Raw genomic sequence first — 20,011 nt, 5'->3', positions numbered from 1 at the left:
CTCAGCTCTGAAATGGGCAGCAGTGACCCAAGGCTCAGGTGTTATTTGCAACTGAAAAGAACCATTAAAAAAATAAACATAATAAACATAATAATAATAATAAACATAATAATAATAATAAACATAATAATAATAATAAACATAATAATAATAATAATAATAGAGCCACTTCGCTTATTTTTGAGTTTAGAAACCACCTGAGATTAGAAATGCTGCTCATAAACATCAGCCTCAGCAGAACGGAGCGTGGCTCTCCTCCTCCTCCTGCTCCAACACAGGATTGAGGTGCCATGAACCTCACCAACCGGGGAGCCCCCTGGCCACCTCTTGGTGATGCCAAACACCAACCGCCCGGGCTCCTCAACCCGGGTACCCAGTGCTGATGCCACCCACCCCAGCCAGCCCCCGGCGACCTGCGGAAAGGGGTTGCCAAACCCCTCTGGATGGCTGCACCCCCTGGCACGGTTATTTCACCCCAGGCAACGGTTCAAGAGGAGCCAAGCCAGGAGCAGAGCCCGGGATCAGCTCGCAGCGAAGCGGGGACCACGTGTTTCCCCAGCATCTTGCAAACCCCATGGGGTTTCGCTCCAGCAGCGCCCTCCGCTCCCCGGAAACAAGCGGCTCGGGGAGCTTGCACAACCAGCGAACCCCGCTGAGACATCACAGAACCCCCCGTCCACGCACCCCAGCGTGGGGTTCGGGCTCGCACCAAGGCCAAAACGAAATAAAAATCAACATCTCCCCTCCGAGCGCTCTCAAGGCGTTAATTACGTCTTTCTCAAGGCAGGCAGGGGTTGAGCAAATAAAGGGCTGCCGGATTTCGACTTCCTGCTGCTGGCGGCTTCCTCTGTCGATGGCGACGAGCCCAAAGACATTTTCTGCCGGCGCTCCCCGGGCACCAGCCGGGGATTTCTCTGCCCATCTCGGGTCCCGCCACCCCACGGTTCCGTGGGAGCCCCACGCGCTCCCGCGTCACGCCGGGAGCGAGGCTCTCCCTGGGAATTTTGGAAAGGGAATACAAATCCCAACTGGGAGTTATTCAAAAGAAGTCATAAATTAAACGAAATAAGCGGCTGCCTTACCCGCAGGCGCAGGGCAGGGCTGCGAACGCCCACGGCAGCATCGCCGGGGTGCTTTGAAGAGCGCCAGCAGCCCGTTATCGGGGTGAAAATCTGGTACCCATGGGGCAGAGCCAGCCAGCAGAGCCCCCCCGCCTCTCCATGAGCCCCCCGTCTCCCCATGGAGGGATGGGGGGGCTCAGCTCCGGCTCAGCGCCCTGGCAGGGGGAGGCGTGGGGCAGTGGGGGCCCAGCAGCCCAGCCACCTCCACCCCAGCTGGGCTGGGGCCATGGCGAGGGGAGCCCCCAGAGGAGCCCCCCAAGTGCAGCCGGGGGTCCCAGGCAGGCCTGGAGAGGGAGAGCCGAGCTGCCCCCACTTGCACCCCAAAATAGATGTCCCTACGCTGGACACCGATGGGGATGGGGGCCAGTATCACAGCAGGGTCCCCCAAAGATCAGGGTTGGACTGGTGTCCTCCTCCCTTGGTTCAGGGGGGAGCTAGAACCCCAATCCTGGGGGGAGCCCAGGGTTTGACTGGCAACCCTGATATCCCAGGGGGAATCCCATGGTCCAGGGGGGGCTGGAAGCCCAATCCTGGGGTGAACCTCACAGTCCAGGAGGGGCTGGAAGCCCAGTCCTGGGGTGAACCCCACGGCCCAGGGTGGAGCCAGAGCCCCCATCTTGGTGGGAACCCTATGGTCCAGGGTGGGGCTGGCACCCCACTCCTAGAGGAGCATCCAAGGCTTGCTGGAGGGCTGGCATCCTGTGCCGTAGAGGGGGATCCCCAAATCCCAGAGTGGGGCTGGCACCCCAGTCCTTGAGGGGATAAGCAAAGCCCCAGGTGGGGCTGGGACCCCATTCCAAGAGGGCTCCGTAGGAGGGATCCCCAAAGCCTGGCGCCCCGCTCCAGGAGGGATCCCCAAGGTTCGCTGCTCCTATTCCAGTGGAGGGAGAGACCAGGGACCCAAAGGGATCCCTGGAATCCACAGGAGGGATCCCCAAAGCCTGGCGCCCCACTCCAGGAGGGATCCCCAAGGTTTGCTGCTCCTATTCCAGTGGGGGGAGCGCCCAGGGACCCGGGATGAGGCCGATATCCCGCTCCTGGGTGAAACCCCTAAAGCCAGGGCTGGGTTGGGGGGATCCCGCGGGTCGCTGTGGGGCTCTCACCCCCATCCGGGGGGTGCCCCCGGGGCTCGGGGAGGGGCAGGCACCCCGCTGCTGGCGGGGACACCCCAAAACCTGGGCTGGACCCCCCCCCCTCCTCCTGCGGGACCCCGGGGCGGGGCCAGCATCCCCGCGGGCTGGTAGCCACGGTGGCCACTGGGCGGGGCGGGGGGGGGGGGATCCCGGGAGGGGTCTCGGTGGGGGCGTGGGGGGAGGGGGGGGGGGGGGATTCCCGGTGTTCTCACCGAGCAGCAGCAGCTTCACCTCCCGCGCCGCCTTCTCGCCGTCCTCGCGGAGGTTCTTGTCGATCATGCGGGAGCGCTCGGCGGCCGCCTTGTCCTCGGCGCTCACGGTGCAGCCCATGGCGGCTCTGCCCGGCCCGGCTGCGCGCCCGGGGGCGGGGCCACGCGGGGGAAGGGGCGGGGCCTGGACGCGAGGGGCGGGGGCCACGCGGGGCGGTAACGGCGGGAGGGGGCGGGGCCTGACCGCGAGGGGCGGGGCCATGCAGGAAGGGGCGGGGCCTGGCTGCGAGGGGCGGGGCCACGCGAGGCGGTAACGCCGGAAGGGGCGGGGCCTGGCTGCGAGGGGCGGGGCCACGCGAGGCGGTAACGCCGGAAGGGGCGGGGGCTTGTTGCTAGGGGGGCGTGGCCACTGTCGTATGATTTGTTAGATGGGCGTGGTTTATCTATAATGGGAGCGGTCACGTGGGGCGTGGCCTCTGCGTAAGAGGCGTGGTCTAGAGGGAGGCGTGGCCCAGACATGTGATTCGAAGGGGGCGTGGTCACCCGTGGGGGCGTGGCCACGCAGGACGGACCCGTCGGTTACATGGGGCGTGGCCTATCTGGAAGGGGCGTGGTCATAGCAAGGGGGCGTGGCTTAGCTTGGATGGGCGTGGCCAAGCGAAATAGACTTATATAAAGTGGGCGTGGCTTGTCAGAAGGGGGCGTGGCCTGCATGGAGGGGGCGTGGCCTCTGCCCTCCCGGCGGGACGGGCCCCCACGTGGCGGCTCCGGGCACTGACGGACACGGTGCGACCCAGGACCGGCCACGGCTTCTCCCGGGATACGCGGTTACCGGCTACAGCGTGCGCTGCGACAAGCGAGAGTGGGGCCAGGATGTGTCCCGGGATAGGCGGGGAGTGGGACATGGTGTGACCCGGGGTAGGAAGGGGCTGGGGCACGGGGTGTCCTGGGACAGGTGGGCAATGGGGCACGGTGTGTCCTGGGACAGGTGAGCAATGGGACATGGTGTGTCCTGGGACAGGTGAGCAATGGGACATGGTGTGTCCTGGGACAGGTGAGCAACGGGACACGGTGTGTCCTGGGACAGGTGAGCAATGGGACATGGTGTGTCCTGGGACAGGTGAGCAACGGGACACGGTGTGTCCTGGGACAGGTGAGCAAAGGGACACGGTGTGTCCTGGGACAGGTGAGCAACGGGACACGGTGTGTCCTGGGACAGGTGAGCAATGGGACACGGTGTGTCCTGGGACAGAGAGGTATTGGGACACAGTCTGTCCCGGGAGAGGCACAGACACCAGTCGCGGTGTGTCCCAGGAGAGCCAGGAGGAGGCAGATGGAGCCTGGGTGCTGTATTTCGGGACTGGCGTCCTTTGGGTGCAGCCCTGGAGCCAGCGGTGTGGGGGGATGCTGTGTCTCAGAGCCACCTTCTATGAAGACCTTGTGTCACTGGGTGGTGGCTTGTCCCATCGTTGTCCATGAGGGACAACGCGTGGGAGCTCCTGGACTGGTGCCAGGGCTGAGGGTGCCCATGAGAAGGGATGAGGCCAGGCAGGAGGGGGGCACCCAGCTGTTCCTGTACCCCTGGGCAAGGGATAACCCTGGCACTTGCCCTCTCTTGGTGACTGGACCACCCGTGCAGCCCAGTGAAGGTGCTCAACTGTGCCAGCTGCCCCACAGGGCTGTCCCCTGCCCAGGAAACTGCCCCACGGCAGAGCTTTGCCCCCCATCTGTGCCCCCCAGCCTGTCCTCACCCACCGAGCGGGATGGGGGCAGCGAGGGATCCTCCGCTCTCCAAGCTGCTGTGCCAGGGAGCGGGGTGCAGCCCCCCATCCCGTGCAGCCCAGCCGTGGGGTCTGCGGGGCAGCGCCCGTGGGCCGGCGTGGGGAGAGCAGGACTGTTCCCGTGGGAGCGGGCTGCAGCGCTAATAAGGCTTGGCTAACGAGCTGGCACCGTGCCCAGGCCTGGGGCCGGCTGGACTAAAGCCCCGTGCCCACAGGGAACAGAGGGGGCCGGGCTGGGGAGGGGGCAAGGGGGGGGTTGATCCCCACTCCACACCGTGGGAGAGGGCTGGGGGCTTGGGGCTGCCACTGGGGGGGACAGTGGGGGCATTCGCTGCCCTGGTACCAGGTACAGGAGACCCCCAGCCTCTCTTCTATGAGAGTCCAGCTCCTGAAGGGTCCCACTCTCACGGGAGTCCTGGTCCCTGGGAGTCCTGCCCCCCAGAATCCTGTTACCAAGGGGGTCCCAGTCCCCTGGGGTTCCCAATCCTACATGAATCCTGCTCCCCCGAAGGTGTCATTCTCACAGAAGTCTCTGCTCCCACAGGGGACCCACTCCCATGCGTGTCCCACTCCTACAGGAGTCCCTACTCCTCTGAAGGTCCCACTCCCACAGGGATCTGCTCCCATGGGATTCCAGTTCTGGAATCCTCAACCTAAGAAGGCTATGGAACTGTTGGGATGGGTCCAGAGGAGGCTGTAACGATGATCCTTTCCTGAACAGTCCAGTCTGCCCTCTGGGAGTTCGAGGTGGCCCTTCCGCTACCCCCGCTCCTCATCTCACCTAGAACTGAGAATTCTATTATCTCATGATCGCTTTGTCCCAGGCGTCCTCCAGCCCTCACATCCCCCACAAGGCCTTCTCTGTTCACAAACAGCAGGTCCAGGAAGGCACCTTCCCTTCTCGGCTCTTTCACCAGCTGTGCGAGGAAGTTGTCTTCCACGTACTCCAGGAACCTCCTGGACTGCTTCCTCTCCGCTCTATTGTACTTCCAGCAGGTATCCGGTAGATTAAAGTCTCCCACAAGGACAAGAGCTACTGATCTTGAGACCTCTCCCAGTTGTTTGGAGAAGAGCTTCTCAGCTTCTTCTTCTTCTTGGCTGCGTGGTCTATAACAGACTCTGGACACAGCATCTGCCTTCTTCTGGGCTCCTCTGAATTTTACTCACAGACACTCAATCCTATCATCACCATAATAGGAAAAAATTTTTCACGGAAAGGGTCATTGGTCCCTGGCAGAGGCTGCCCAGGGAGGGGGTTGAGTCACCTTCCCTGGAGGGGTTTAAGGGACGGGTGGACAAGGTGCTGAGGGACACGGGTTAGTGATTGATGGGAATGGTTGGACTCGATGATCTGGTGGGTCTTTTCCAGCCTGGTGATTCTATGATTCTATAATTGAGCTCGCGGTTATCAAAGCACCCCACCACCTCTCCTACCTTTTCCGTCCCACCTGAAGGGTTTGTACCCCACCATAGCTGCACTCCAGTTATACGAGTCGTCCCACCACGTTTCTGTGATGGCAACTACGCCACAGCCTCCTTGCCTTATTCCTTCCATTCCAGCTTCCAATTCCTTCTCTTTATTGCCTGTGCTGTGTGCATTGGTGGAGAGGCACTTCAGCTGGGCTGTTAACCCCCCAGCTCTCATAAAGGGAATAGTGTTTGTATTAGTTTATATTAGTTTGTAGTAGTAGTCTGTACGTCCATGCTGTCCCCCGCACATCTGTGCATGCACCCACTGAACCTGTCTGTATGTCCGTGCTGTCCCGCTGTCCATCTGTGCATTCAAACACACTGACCCCATGCATCTGTGTCCGTATGTCCGTGCTGTCCCCGTGTATGACTCTGCGTCCAGACACACTGACCCTGTGCGAGTATGTCTGTAGGTCTGTGCTTTCCCCAGGTACACCTATGCATCCATGTGCATGTGTCCGTATGTCCGTGCTGTCCCACTGAACATCAGACACACGGACCTTGTGCATCCATGTCCGTATGTCCGTGCTGTCCCACTGAACATCAGACACACGGACCTTGTGCATCCATGTCCGTATGTCCGTGCTGTCCCACTGAACATCAGACACACGGACCTTGTGCATCCATGTCCGTATGTCTGTGCTGTTCCACTCTATGTCTGTGCATTAAGACACACTGACCTTGTGCATCTGTGTCCGTATGTCCATGCTGTCCCGCTGCATGTCTGTGCATTCAGACCCCTGCCTGTGTGTCCGTATGTCCGTAGCGTCAGCCTGTGCATACGTGTCCCCCTATCCCCGCTGTTCCCATCTACATCCACGCAGCCCTGTGCCCGCGCTGACCTGGGATGCTGCGTGCCAGGTGCCACCTTGCGTGCCAGGTGCCACCTTGCGTGCCAGGTCTTCTCCCTCCCCAGTGACGCCCGAGACCTGGGCACATTGACATCTTTATTCTCACTGCAGGGGCTCTGCCGGCCGGCCTCCTCGCCAGCACAAACATTGCCCCCTCGGATAATTTAAAAGCATTTCTTCCCCTCCCCGGCATGGGGCAGGGGTGGCCGCAGAGCAGCGGGTTGGGGACACGGGGGCCGCGCCGCAGCTGGCAGCCCCGGAGCGATGCAAGGGTCCTCCGAGCCCCTCACCAGTGCCGAGATGTGCCCCCCCCTCCCCCTATAGATATGTACATTATACAGAGCTACCCAGAGCGTCACAACACCTTATAAAAGATCTACTCTTATATACAGTATTTATAAAAAGCATCCCAGCCTCCACCACCCTGGTAAAAAAATAGGTCTCTTATGTACTTTGCCGCAGGGCAGCGTCCCCCGGGCTGACCCTCCCCACACACCCTGGGATGGGGGGCAGGAGCTGCTCTTAGGGTTTTGGCATGGGGTGGATCCCAGCGGTGGGTGGATGGATGGTGGATGGGGTGGGTGGTAGAGGGCTGCAAGGGCTTGGGAGCTGGGCCCTGGGTGCAAGGTGAGCAGGGCCAGCGTGGGTTGCAGGGGTGCCTGTCACCCCAGGGCTGGGCACGCAGGCAGAGAGGTGGCTCTGAAGCCCCCAAGCTGGCCCCCAGCCCCGAGCCGCACCGCGAGCAGGATGCCAAGGGGTGCCAAGCCCCAGCCGGGCACACCACCTCCCTGCAGCCCATCCCCAGGCATCGCACGAGGGGCACCAGGGCACCAGGAGCCAACCGTTCCTCCGGTGAGGTCAAGAGCAGCGGGCAGGGCACTGCCAGCTGCGGCGGCACGACAGCGTCTACCCACGTTTGCGATGCTGGGGTGGTGGGGAGGCTTGGGCATGGGCACTGCCAGGGGTCCGATGAGGCCACCAGCCCCCAACGCCCCCTGGACAGCATTCATCGGGGCTCTCGATGCTATCTGGGGTGCCAGGACAGCGCTCCGGTCCTCGCCCCCTGCGGCAGGCGGTGTCCCACGCCCTTGGCAGTGCCCGCTGCCGGCGGCTCGGGGCGTGCAGAGATGAGCTCCAGCTGACAGCCAGCTCCCGGTGAGGTAGGGCAATATTATTCTCCCCATTTTTTACAGACAGGGAAACTGAGGCGCGGAGCAGGGACGGTACCTGCTGGAGCGGGGACGGGGGACGGGGGGCGCAGCACCTGCCCCAGGCTCTCTGCCCCATCCCGGGCACAGCTCAGGGGGTCCCCACACCTGCCGTGGCTCACGTCCCAACCACCACCAAGGGTGACGAGCAGCAAGAGCGGAGGGTCCCCAGGGAAGCCCAGCAGCGCTGTGGCTCGGGGGCTGAGGGCACCGGTGGGTCGGGGGGAGGTTGGCGCGGGAACCCGGTGCTGGCTAGTGGCTGCCACCGCTCTTCCCCCCTCCCGTGGCCCAGTCGCTGATGATGAAGCTCAAGCTCATGACCATGAAGAGCACCCCGAGGAGGGCAAAGCAGGCAGCCTGCAAGGGACAGGGAAGGGTGTGAGGGACCGACAAGGCAGGAGGGTTCCCAGTCCAACCCTGGGACCCAAGTCGCCGTCCCCATCCGTGTCCCCACGCTTACCAAGATTTTGGGGGTGGAGCGCAGCGGCTCCTTGTCCTTGGGCATGATGCGGATGTAGAAGATGGCAGGGAAGATGAATATGAGGCAGGGAGCGGAGGTGGCACCTGGAGCAGACAGGGACAGAGTGGGCAGAGGCCCCCACCGCCAAGCTCAGACCCGCTCAGACCCACTGCCAGGTCCTTTCTCATCCCCAGCACCCCCAGCCCTGGCAAAGCTTTCCAGGAACCCAGGGACGCTGTGTCCTGGCACCGTCCCCATGCTCCCCCCGCTGCAGTCAGGGCTCTGGCACCGAGCCGGGGGAAGCCTGGCTTGAGGGATCTAGGTAAATACCCAGGGGAAGAGCAAGACCAGCTGGCAGCGCAAGAAGCCAGCACCCCCCTGCGGAAACCAGCTTGCTGGGATGGGGATGGAGATGGACAACCCCACATCTCCAGGTCCCGGTACAGTGCAAAAGGGAAACTGAGGCACGAGGGGGTCAGGTAAAGCCCAGTGCTTGAGGGAGGACAGGAGTGGGGCACAGCCACGCACCGATCATGCCAAAGATGCCGAGGATGGAGGGGGCAAAGATGACCAGTAGGTTGATGAAGGTCAGCAGGACCACGGCGATGGTGACGTGGCGGATCCAGCTGAAGTCCTTCCCTTGGAAGAGCATCTGCTGGATGGCCCGGCGCACCTGGGGACCGGGATAGGGTGTCACACTCCATCCTTGGAGCTAGAGTCTATCTCATCCCCTGTCCCCACAGTCTTGATGGTTCCCATCACCCCTTCCCCAGCCCCAGTCCTGTCCCCAAGTTCCTGCCAGCCCTCATCACCCCTTCCCCAGTTCTAATCCTGTCCACATGGCACCGTTGGTCCCAAGTTCATCCCTTTCCAGCCCTGCTGATCCCCACCACCCCTGCCCCAACCTTGTCCCTAACACCCAGCCATTCCAACTCCCCCATCCCTGCAGATCCCTGCCGCTTTGTCCCTGGGCCTCAGCTCCATTGCTGCCTCAGTTTCCCCTCTCAAAGCCTGGTGCTGAGGTCCTGTTTCGGCTCCGGGGGGAGCGGTGGTGCCGCCTGGCATCGCCATGAGGCCACTCACCGGGAAGAGGACAATGGGGACGGTGAGGGTGACAGCCGTCAGCACAGCCACCCGCACGCACAGGATGAGAACATCGAAGGGGTCCACCTTGTTGTATGTGTGCAGCAGCTCTGACTCCACCTGACCTGCAGGCACCGGTGGAGAGACGTTGGGTCAGCCCCGGCGCTGCCACCACCCTCAGTGCTGCCACCGCCCCCAGCGTGTGCCAGCGGGACCCCCAGCTCCCTCCCCAGAGGCTCACCGTAGAACGTGAGGTAGCCAAAGAGGGCAGCCAAGAAGTACATGAGGTACATGACCGTGATGGAGATGTTGGAGATGCACTGCATCTTCTTCTTGGAGGGGCTGCAGAAGATGGTGGGCTCAGCAGGGACCCTGCAGCCCAGCCTATCCTGCTCCTGGGGCACCCACCAGCACCGGGCAAGGAGGGTTGATGCCAGGGTACCCTTGGATGCACAGTGGCTGCGTGCTCCTCTGCAGTGGTTGGACCACCCAAACCCAATGAACCACCCAGCCCCAATGAACCATCCACCCCTCAATGAACCATCCACCCCTCAATGAACCACCCACCCCTCAATGAACCACCCACCCCTCAATGAACCACCCACCCCCAATGAACTATTCACCCCCAATGAATCATCCCCCAATGAACCACCCACCCCCAATGAACCATCCCCAAATGAACCACCCCCCAATGAATCATCCCCAAATGAACCACCCCCTAATGAACCACCCATCCCCCAATGAATCATCCCCCAATGAACCACCCCCTAATGAACCACCCACCCCCTAATGAACCACCCACCCCCTAATGAACCATCCACCCCCCCGGTCGTTACGCCCACCTCCCCAGGGATGATGTTACCCAACCCCACTCTGGATTATGTCACCCACCATCCAGAAGCGACATCACCTACACAGGGTTGTGTCACCCACCATCCAGACGTGACATCACCCCCCACTCCAGGTCGTATCACCCACCACCCCACGACCCCCCAGCCGACACGGTCAGCGATACCTTTGAGTGGGGACCCAATAAAGCCCCCCCACTTCCACCCATCTCAGGTGCCTCCACCCAGGACTCACTCCTTCAGCTCCGTGTAGATGGGCAGGACCTCGGGGTGGCAGACGAAGGCGAAGGCCATGATGGGGATGGTGTACGCTGTCTGTGTGAGAAAAGGGCAGCTGAATGCCGGGGGCCAGGCTCTGGGACCCCCCACTTTCATCGGGTGCACAGGACGGGGGGTTCACCCTGAGCCCCAGCGGTGCCTCCCAGCCCCCTACCTGGGAGTTGAGGCTGAAGAAGCTGGGGATGCAGGCGTCCTGCTCAGCCCCCTGACTGTTCTGGTAGTCCCTGGTGCTGGTGGAGGTGATGTTCACGGTGCCCGTGATGTTCCCCTCCTGCGCGGGGAGCGGGCAGGGGATCTGGAACTTCTTGTAGATCACCTAGGGTGGGAGATAAATGGGGAAAATCGGTGCCTGGAGACATCATCCTCCAGCACCAGCTGCCCAAGCTGACACTGCATCCCTCACCGGCGGTGACACTGGCCCCTGGCAGAGCGTGGCAGCGGCACGCGGAGGGGCCGCGCATGTCGTGTCCCCCCCTCCAACCCCCGGGCTCCCTCTCCCTTCTTCTTTCCCCAGCGCTCAGCTCCTTCAGCTGAAAATAACCCAGCAGTGTGACAGCACCGCCACGGCGTCGCCACAGCCCGGAGCACCCGCTGTCCCCGCTGTCCCCGCGTCATGCAGCCCAGCAGAGGGGATGCTCGGCATTCCGAGGTGCTGGCACGTGCTGGCAGGTGCTCACCGAGATGAGAAAGAAGACCATGCAGCTGAGGGAGAAGCCGCTGGCGTAACCAAGGTAGCCTGGAGAAGGAGGAGAGCGCACCATGGGCACAGGCAGGACCCCCAGACTGGCCGGGTGCCCCCTCCTTGCCCACCAGCCCTGGCGTCATCACCCCGTGGGAGCCCGAGGATGCTGGACCCCAGTGCCCCCCAACTCACCCAGCTGCTTCATGAGGGCCAGGGGCAGGATGATGACGACGGAAACCATGATCACCAGGTAGTTCCCGTTCACGTACCAGGCCCTGGAAGCAGAGAGCCTGCTCACCGCCCCGCTCTGCTGGGGCACGGGGAGCCACTGGGGAGCGGCTGGCTGCCATCCTTGCGACCCCCGAGCTGGCAACCCCAGGGACAGCAGCATCTCCGGAGGCTGACACTCCTGCTGCACCAGCGTCCCTGGGGATCCCTGGGATGGCATCCCCTGAGGCTGACATCCCTGCTGTGCTGGCATCCCCACTGAACCCTAGGATGGCATCCTGGGGACCCCCGAGGCCAGGTTCCTGGCCATCCTTGAGCTGGGGTTCCTGCGTATCCCCACGGAGGGGCACCCTCAAGTCCCAGTGCTGCTGCATGGAGGTTGAGAACTGCTGTTCTCATCACATGCTTGGCCACGTCTACAAGGGGTCTCAGCCAGGTCATAGAATCACAGAATCACCAGGTTGGAAAAGACCCACCGGATCATCGAGTCCAACCATTCCTATCAATCACTAAACCATATTCCTCAGTGCCTCGTCCACCTGTCTTTTAAACACCTCCAGGGATGGAGACTGAACCACCTCCCTGGGCAGCCTCTTCCAGTGAGGTCCTCAATGCCAGAGGGAGCTGCTCTCTGGACCCCAGCCCAGCACCAGTCCCACATGCAGCCGAGCATCCCAGAGCCCAGTCCTAGGCTGGTGGAGATCCCAGTGGCAGCTCTGCGCAGCCTCCCCCTGCCTCTCACTCCCAGTGCTGCCGGCTGAGGATGCTGGTGCAGAATGGGGGCGACCCATTCCCAACCAGAGCTCCCATCCTTCCCCTGCAACTCTGCTCAAGGAGGAAAGCCTGAGCCCAAGGCGATGTGAGGAGCAGGGATTGGAAGTTCAGCCCAGTTTAATCCCACCCAGGGGCTTATTCAGCACTGACAGTTATCAAAAATAGTAGTGGCTTAATGGCACTAAATCCCTGCCATGGGCTGCACAGCTGGAGACGCAGCGCTGGCGCCTGCCCGAGGGAGGGCACGAAGGCAGCGTGGGCAGGAGGCACTCACGTGGTCTTCTCCGGCATGTTGAGGAAGGTCTGGATGACGAGAGGCACTTCGGATTTAACGATGTACAGGTAGCTGGACATGGCTGTGGGGCAGAGCGAGGACATGCTTGCACCGGCGTGCACGGGTCCCCGCCAGGACCAACCTCCCGGCCCCTTCCTCACCTCCGATGTTCTGCAGCGTGATGGCGATGGCCGCGGCCAGCTTCCCCGGCGTGCCAAAGGCTCGGTAGCCCAGCTGCTCGTAGGCGCGGATGCCTGCGGGATGGGGAGCGGTGGCAGGGTGAGGGTCGGGAGGGGACCCCCCGGCACAGCCCTATCGAGGAATCCGGCACTCACCCACGATGCCGGAGGACTTGAGCAGCAGATGGATGGAGTAGCTGGAGAGCAGGGCCACCGCCGTCAGGAGGAAGCTGTGGGAGGACAGTGGCATCACCTGTGGGTCACAGCCGTGGGGATATCCCAGTCCCGGCAGCTCGCCCAGCCCCTCGTCTCAGCACCAACCGGGTGCTCACGGGGCAGATGGGCCACGGGGTGCAGGCACCGCTCCGCCGTGGGGCCACCACGAGTGCATGGCGACGTGCCCAAAGGGAGCCAGCACCCACTTATTCGGCCACGTGGAGACTTGTATTAAGGAAATCAAGTAAATCTTCTTCCTCCTCCTCCTCCTCAGCTGGGCACGGTGCCCGGCAGGGGCAGACAGGCTTTGCTCAGGCAGCAGGACACTAGTCCCTAGGTCACCCTGAGCCAGGGACAGGTTTCTCACCGGCATGCCTGGCACCGTCAATCCCCAGGGAGGAGCCCCCCGACCCCGAGGGCGCGCGGCACTCACAGGAAGAGGATGATGCCAGTGTTGGCCATGGCGTAGGCCAGCCCCAGGATGCCGCTGCCCATGATAGCGTTGCTCAGGTTGAAGACGGACATCCCAAAAGATGTCTTCCCTTCGAACTGCACGCAGGAGACACAAGAGGGATGGGGCACACCGGTCACATCGGGCACCGCCACCACCCCAGCGCTGCCGGACCCACACCTTTACTCACATCGGTGAAGTGCGTCTGCTTCTTCTCGGCTCCGTGGGGCAGGAACTCCTCCATCTCTGCCGCGCCGGACTGGTTCTCCTCAAACCTGGCCCAGAGGGAGGGTGGTGAGGCCAAAGAAGAACCGGGGGCTGCCGTGCCCTCCCTGTGCCCACGGCTGGCACCGCGCGGGCAGGGAGCAACCAGGAGGATCTCCCCGAGATGCTGCTACCCCTGCTTGTTCCCATGCCTCTACCTGTCACCTGCCAGCGAGGGGATGGCAGAGGTGTTGAGCGCAGCCGCGTGCTTCCCGTTGGGCACCAGCTCCACCATCTCCGTCTGGAGGGGCACGTCCGCGGCATCCATGGCTGGGGGGTGGCTGGGCTCGCTGCGGGCTCTCCTCGGGCTCTGCAAGAGGGGATTGGTGGGTTCGGGCTCTGGGGGAGCCAGTCAGGCTCGGCACCAGCCCCGGTGGCACCACAGGGACAGGTAATCAGGGGTAACAGGGATGCCCAGCTGGGCATCACCATAGCGGGGCTTCTCCCCTCCGCCTGCTCAGCTCACCCCGGCTCCGACAGCCCCACAAGCGTCCCCAGGAGTGACAGCCACCCACCCCACAGCCCACCCCACCGCCCGCAGCCCCAGCCTACCCCCAAGCCTCTATCCGTGATGCCTGCCCACCTCCAGTGCCCTGCCCGCAGCTCTGTGCCTCAGTTTCCCCTCCTGGAGACAGGTGCTGAGAGGCGTTTCGGAGGGCAGCCGGGGATGGGGCGGGGAGCTCGGAGACCCCCCAGCCTCCACCGTTACGTAAAGCCTGCGGCGCTGCCCAGCACCGAAGGGCTGGCCTGCGTCCCGCTCCCGGGGCCGGTGCTGCCAGGGTGCCAAGGCAGGGGGCTCGGGGGCACGTCAGGGCCGAACAAACGGAGCAGGAAAGAGCGCGGGGCTGGGAGACAGCTCCTTGGCAGGGGAAGGCAGCCAGGCTGCCGAGCGCGGGACGCCTTGGCACGCCGTACAAAGCTGCCTCTGTGCGAGCCCCAGCCCTCCCCACCCCGCTGGGAAACGGCACAGGGTGGCTTTCTGGGGCAGGATGGCAGCCAGGACAGGGTCCCCCACCGCCCCCCACCCCTCTGTGAGGCTGGGGTCCTCCCTGTTCAGCCAGGGGTCTCCACCTTGGGGCTGAAGGATGATGCCACCCACCCCAAGGCGAGGGCTGGCTGGGATGCAGCGTGGTCCCTCACCCTGGTAGGATGCTGCTGCCCCCTCATCCCAGTGCCCGGGGTCCCCACGGGGCGAGCAGGGGACTTGGGGACAAGGCGAGTCTTCCAGAGGCGCTGGTGCGGCGGGGGGGATGCTGGGGATGGCAGCCTCCTCCGCACGCAGGGGGAGGATGTCATGGCAGGACACGGGCACCAGCATCTCTAGCTCCTGAGCTGCTGCCGTGCCTGTCAGGCCACCAAAAAGACCTGGCAAGGTCATCTCAGGCCACGCACCCTAAGGTTAGCCTAGAGTTGGGGACACACTCTGCCGGCAGCACCCAGCCTGGTGGGGAAACTGAGGCAGGGCACAGAGCAGGATAGCCAGTCCCAGACAGGGAGGCTCAGCCATGCGGGGGAAGCGAGGGAAGCGCAGGACAGGCACTGGGCGATGATTTATCCCCTCTGCTAGGCCTCCACTTGGGCAGCATCCAGGGACTGAACAAGGCTGCCAGCACGTTCAAACACCGCCGTTAACTCTGCGCTCTCCCGCCAGCGGGCATCCGCAAACCTCCTGCTCCCAGAGCCGCGCTTGGGGTGGGGGGCACAAGACCCCTGCCGCTTCATCACCTCCCCACATCCCCCCAGCACCACCAGGATACGCGCAGGCAGAGCCCCGCTGCATCCCACCACCACCCCCAGCTCCGCCGCGGGCGCCGGCGAGGCTGGGCGCTCTCCTCTGCAACCCCTTCCTTCTCCCAGGTTATAATTACACCTCGCTGGGGCGGCTCAGGAAATACCAACTTCTTCCCCCAAGTGCCTCTCGGAATAGCAAGCGGCACGGTCGGGCTCATTTCGCATGCACCGAGCTTAGCCCCAGCAGCCAGACGCTTCCTCCCGCTGGGCAGCGTTGGCACAGCCCCGGCACAGCCCCGGCACAGCCCTGGCACCGCTCGCTGCCACCTCTCCGCTCGGCCCCGGCCTTTGCCCCTCGGCCAGGGACCCCGGTGGCGCTGCCCGGGAAATAAGGGGAGATGAAAGGGGAGGCAACGGGAGACGCTTCGATTGGGCAGAGAGTGCCCTGCCTGCCGCTGTTTGCCTTGTGATAAGGCTGGGCAGAACAGCAAATACGTGAAGTGGCGCGTGGCCCCGCGGGGGTGGCAGCTTCACCCCCCGTCCCCGCATGCCCGCGTTGGAGAAGGACCCTCTAACTCGTCGGGGCAAAAAGCCTCTTCCCGAGCATCGCTTCCCACAGGGCTGCGGTGCCACCGCACCGATGGGTGCTGCCACCTTTGCTGCTGCACTGGGCGGCTCACGCGTCCCCCAGTATTGACCCCATCCCGACCTACAGCCCAGCGCCCGCTTGCCCACCCTAACAGCATGGACACGGCCACGTGTGTGAGCACAGAACACCTCCACTGCGGCCCCCGGGGCCACATCCCTGAGGGTGCTGAGCCGGCTGCACTAGTTCCCCAGCGTGCGCTTTTCCATCACCTTCCAGCTCTGCCACAACAAGACCTCTCACCTCTCCCCATGCAACTCTTGCTGGGTGATACCATGAACATCACCCACCCCAGCATCCCTCCAGCACAGCGAGACCTCCCACCTCTCCCCATGCAGCTCCTGCTTGGTGATACCATGAACATCACCACCCCAGCATCCCTCCAGCGCAGCGAGACCTCCCACCTCTCCCCATGCAACTCTTGCTTGGTGATACCATGAACATCACCACCCCAGCACCCCTCCAGCACAGCAAGACCTTCCACCTCCCCCCATGCAACTCTTGCTGGGTGATACCATGAACATCACCCACCCAGCATCCCTCCAGCACAGCGAGACCTCCCACCTCTCCCCATGCAGCTCCTGCTTGGTGCTACCATGAACATCACCCACCCAGCATCCCTCCAGCGCAGCCAGGCTGCTCAAATCAAATCCCAGTACTGTCCCACCACCCCGCCAGGGCCGCGCTGCGGCCTCGCCACGGGGAACGCTGAGCCGTATGCGTGGGGCAGCACGTACCCTCGCCGCCAGCCACGTCTGCGCGCCACAGGAGCCGACGTTCGGTCTCGCACGCCGCGTCCCGGCCAGCACAGATGCCTGCCCCCCCTCTCCGCCCCGCCGTCCAGTTGGGAACACGTGTGTGGGGCGGCTGGGCTCCCACAGCCCTGCCCTGCGTGGGACGGGATCCCACGGCGAGGGATCCAGTGCTGGAAGGGGACGCGTCTCACCGCTCCACACCTCGCTTCCACCCAGGCTTTAGTTACAAGGTGGAAAATCCCAGCTGGGAGCAAGGCAGGGCCAGGAGCGAGGGGGCCAGGGCAGGGGGGTTCCGTCGGCGATGCCAGCGGGACGTGTCGGACAGGGACCCGTCGCACCCAGCAGCGTGACAGGAGGATGTGCAGCACCCAGGGAAGCGCACACCTTGTGCTCCACTGGATCCCATGGTCAAGCCCCCAACTGGATCACACCACGCCGGTGTGGCACACGGCTCTCCCCGCGCCACGCGGCACCGACTCGGGGCGCGATGACCCGCCGTGTTCCCCAGACCTCAGCACCCGTCCACGTGGGGGACAAAGGCACTGGGTGGCCCTGGCAGCGAGTGGGTGCTCGGACCCCCGCAGGGCAGAGCCCCCGTCCTCATCTCCTCTCCTCTCCTTCTGCAGATGAATCCCAGCTAATCCGCCCCAGCTGGGGCGAGGGCCACGGGACTATTCCGGGGTGGTAATCCGGCTTTAGTGCCAAGCCTGACACAGCTGCCGGCCTGCGTGCTCGCAGCCAGGTACCCCCCTACCGCTGCTGCGAGCTGGGGGGCCGGCAACGAGACCCCCCCTGCCCGTGCCCGCCTGCCCAGGCTGGTCAGGTTTCAGTGGTTTCAAGTTCCCTGGTGGCAGAGCCCTCCAGAGAGATGGGCTGCGTGGCCAAGCGGGCAGGGACACCGGCCGTGCCCACCCCACCCCCATTGCCCTGGGGTTATCTCCAGCACTTATGCCAAGCACAGGGTGACCCCAAGCTGGGGATCCTGGTCAGCCCCCAGAACACTATTAGGGATGAGATGACCCCAACCTGGGGTTCCTGGTCAACCCCCAGAACACTATTGGGGATGAGATGACCCCAAGCTGGGGCTCCTGGTCAACCCCCAGAACACTATTAGAGATGAGATGACCCCAACCTGGGGTTCCTCGTCAGCCCCCAGAACACTATTGGGGATGATCCCAACCTGGGGCTCCTGGTCAGCCCCCAGACCACTATTGGGGATGAGATGACCCCAGCCTGGGGCTCCTGGTCAGCTCTTGGACCACTGCTGGCCCCCTCCCATCACCAGGGGTCCCTGGGTGTCACCTCCCCACCAGGCTGGCCCCCAGCGGCACGGGCACACGCAGCAGGGACCCCCCCACACCTCCCCTTGCCCCTCTGCAGAGAAACCCCCCCAACCAGGGCAGCCCTGGGAGCCTGGGGGCTGGGAGCAGAGCCAGCCAGACCCTGCGGGAGCTGGGTTTACCCTTCCCCCACAGCACATGCAGGCGTGGTTTTTCCCCCTGATCTGCCTCCTAAAATTAGCACCCCAAACTTGTTTTCAAACCTGTGGCATTTTCTCCCTCCACCTCCCAGCCAAGCAGAAGCCGTGTCACTGTCCCACCTCCCCTGGGGGTGGGGAGCACCCAGAAGGGCAAATCCTGCTCCCAGGGGCAGGACCGGGCACGGGAGCCCCCAGAGACCCTCGTGAGACGGTGCCACCAGGTAGCCGTGCCACTCAGTCCCAGCATGAACTGGGCAGCGTGGCCACTGCTCCTGGGCTCTCCGAGCCCCAGGGCAACGCAGGCTTCCAGCCTGAAATACTACACGGAGGCTCAACCTCGTGCCAGGTGATGCCCCCAGTTCTCCAGCCAAGGCAGAATTGGCATGAGCCAGAAGGAGCAAGCAGCTCTTGAAGAAGCCGTTCTGGCTAGCAGGGCTCCAGTGGCACCAACACCTGCCTGGGCAGCTCTGGATCGTCCCTACCACGCTGCACAGTCTTCCCTCGAAGAGCACAAGCGGCACTCGTGTCCTCGAGGCTCTGCCCAAGGCCAGGGACGTGCCTGCAGGCAGAGAAGCTGGCGGCCAGCCCGGCTCGTGGCCACCGGCCCCGGCGATGGGCACGCGAGGGTCTGGGACACACTGAGGAGGAGAAAGGCACCGCGGGGAAGAGGGCGGTGGAGCAAGGCGTGATGGAGAGGCCATGAGGAGGGTCTTCCAGCATCAGAGCCACGGTGCAGCTTGGTGACAGCAACCCCGGCCCGCGGCGCACACCAGGATGGCACCACGGGTGGAGCGAGGGGCGCGGCACGGGTACCAGCCACCACCGCCACGCCACATCCTTCCACGTACGAGCTTTGGTACCAAGGGGAGCTGGGAATCGCCGTGGGGAAACTGAGGCCAGGAAAGAAGAGCCGCCGACACAACCCAGCATAGAAAGAAGGGGCTGAGCTCCTGCAGGACAAGGTCAGGCAGCAGAGGCAGCTGGCAACACGGGGACGGGGACAGGGCGGGCACAGCATGAGGCTGGTGGCTCTGGAGCAGGCCAGGTGAGACGGTAGCTCGAGCCCAAAGCATCCGAGCTGGGTCTAAATTCGATGCTGGGTTTTGCTTTAAACTTAAAGCCAACGCACTGTCCCTTAGGAGCTCAAGGCCACCCAAGGAGGATGGTGGCAGATGGTGGCTCTGCAGGGATTGCTGGGCAGGTAACACCAGGACCAACCACACTAGGTGTTCCATCACACCTCTGGAGATGCCCATCGCCTCGGGAGGGAGAAGATTTCCAACAGTTCCCACTCCCTACAATACACCCAGCCTTGCCGGGACAACACCAAGAGGTCGAAGGCGAAACAATCCAAGATGCCATTTGCTGTGGTGGCACCGGGGACATCAGGAGGGACCAGCTTCAGCCACAGCCTCGCGCGCCTCTGCCACCTCAGCACCCTGCAAGCTCTATGGGACCACAGCTGCCCCGTCACCGGGTCACCCCACCAGCCCAGCATCTGCTCCCCGGTCTGGAGACAGCAGGACCACGATGCCATCCCCCCACGGGCACTGGGGACCCAGGCAGCCCCAGTCCTGCGTCAGCGGCCGGGGTGGAGCGCGGCGGCCGAGACCCACGCGGCAAGGAGGGTCGGGGATACGGGAGGCCTGTTCCATCCCCAAGCCGCCTCTGTTTTCTCAAGGGCTGCGTTTCCAAAGGAGCCCGTGGGATCCCGCTCCTTTCCCCCGGCCCCACGCGCCAAGGAAAATAGGCTCTGCCGGTGCCTGTTTGTTTGCCGTGGCTGTGGCCCCGGCGTGTGATTTCAGCTGCAGCACGGACGGGCGCTGTGGGATCCTTTGCGCCTCGGCCAGGCTCCCCCATGGTGCCGGCACCCCCTATCCCACCCCCC

General features: G+C 63.6%; 2 protein-coding genes across 3 annotated transcripts in view; both read right to left on the bottom strand.

The window, feature by feature from the left end:
• Positions 1-20,011, bottom strand: part of GNAI2 (G protein subunit alpha i2) — a 100,593-nt gene that overhangs the window by 14,183 nt on the left and 66,399 nt on the right. For both annotated transcript variants that reach the window (XM_069865563.1, XM_069865562.1), the window contains exon 2: positions 2,467-2,590. In XM_069865563.1, coding sequence (XP_069721664.1) covers positions 2,467-2,584 — 118 coding nt within the window. In that variant the 5' untranslated portion in view covers positions 2,585-2,590. The remainder of the gene's footprint in view (positions 1-2,466; positions 2,591-20,011) is intronic.
• On the bottom strand, positions 6,649-15,482 carry SLC38A3 (solute carrier family 38 member 3). The gene is made up of 16 exons (XM_069865554.1): positions 15,411-15,482; positions 13,670-13,821; positions 13,438-13,522; positions 13,230-13,345; positions 12,737-12,810; positions 12,563-12,655; positions 12,402-12,483; positions 11,318-11,400; positions 11,121-11,179; positions 10,598-10,759; positions 10,400-10,479; positions 9,558-9,658; positions 9,317-9,441; positions 8,762-8,906; positions 8,234-8,337; positions 6,649-8,130 (listed from the first exon to the last, which is right to left on the bottom strand). The coding sequence occupies exons 1-16, from the start codon at positions 15,465-15,467 to the stop codon at positions 8,026-8,028; spliced, it is 1,623 nt and encodes a 540-aa protein (XP_069721655.1). The 5' UTR covers positions 15,468-15,482; the 3' UTR covers positions 6,649-8,025.

This window comes from Phaenicophaeus curvirostris, chromosome 11 (genome assembly GCF_032191515.1).
Source record: "Phaenicophaeus curvirostris isolate KB17595 chromosome 11, BPBGC_Pcur_1.0, whole genome shotgun sequence".
NCBI classification, from domain to species: domain Eukaryota; kingdom Metazoa; phylum Chordata; class Aves; order Cuculiformes; family Cuculidae; genus Phaenicophaeus; species Phaenicophaeus curvirostris.
Note: the sequence above shows the minus strand (reverse complement) of the source record. Positions and strands in the feature narration are given on the sequence as shown.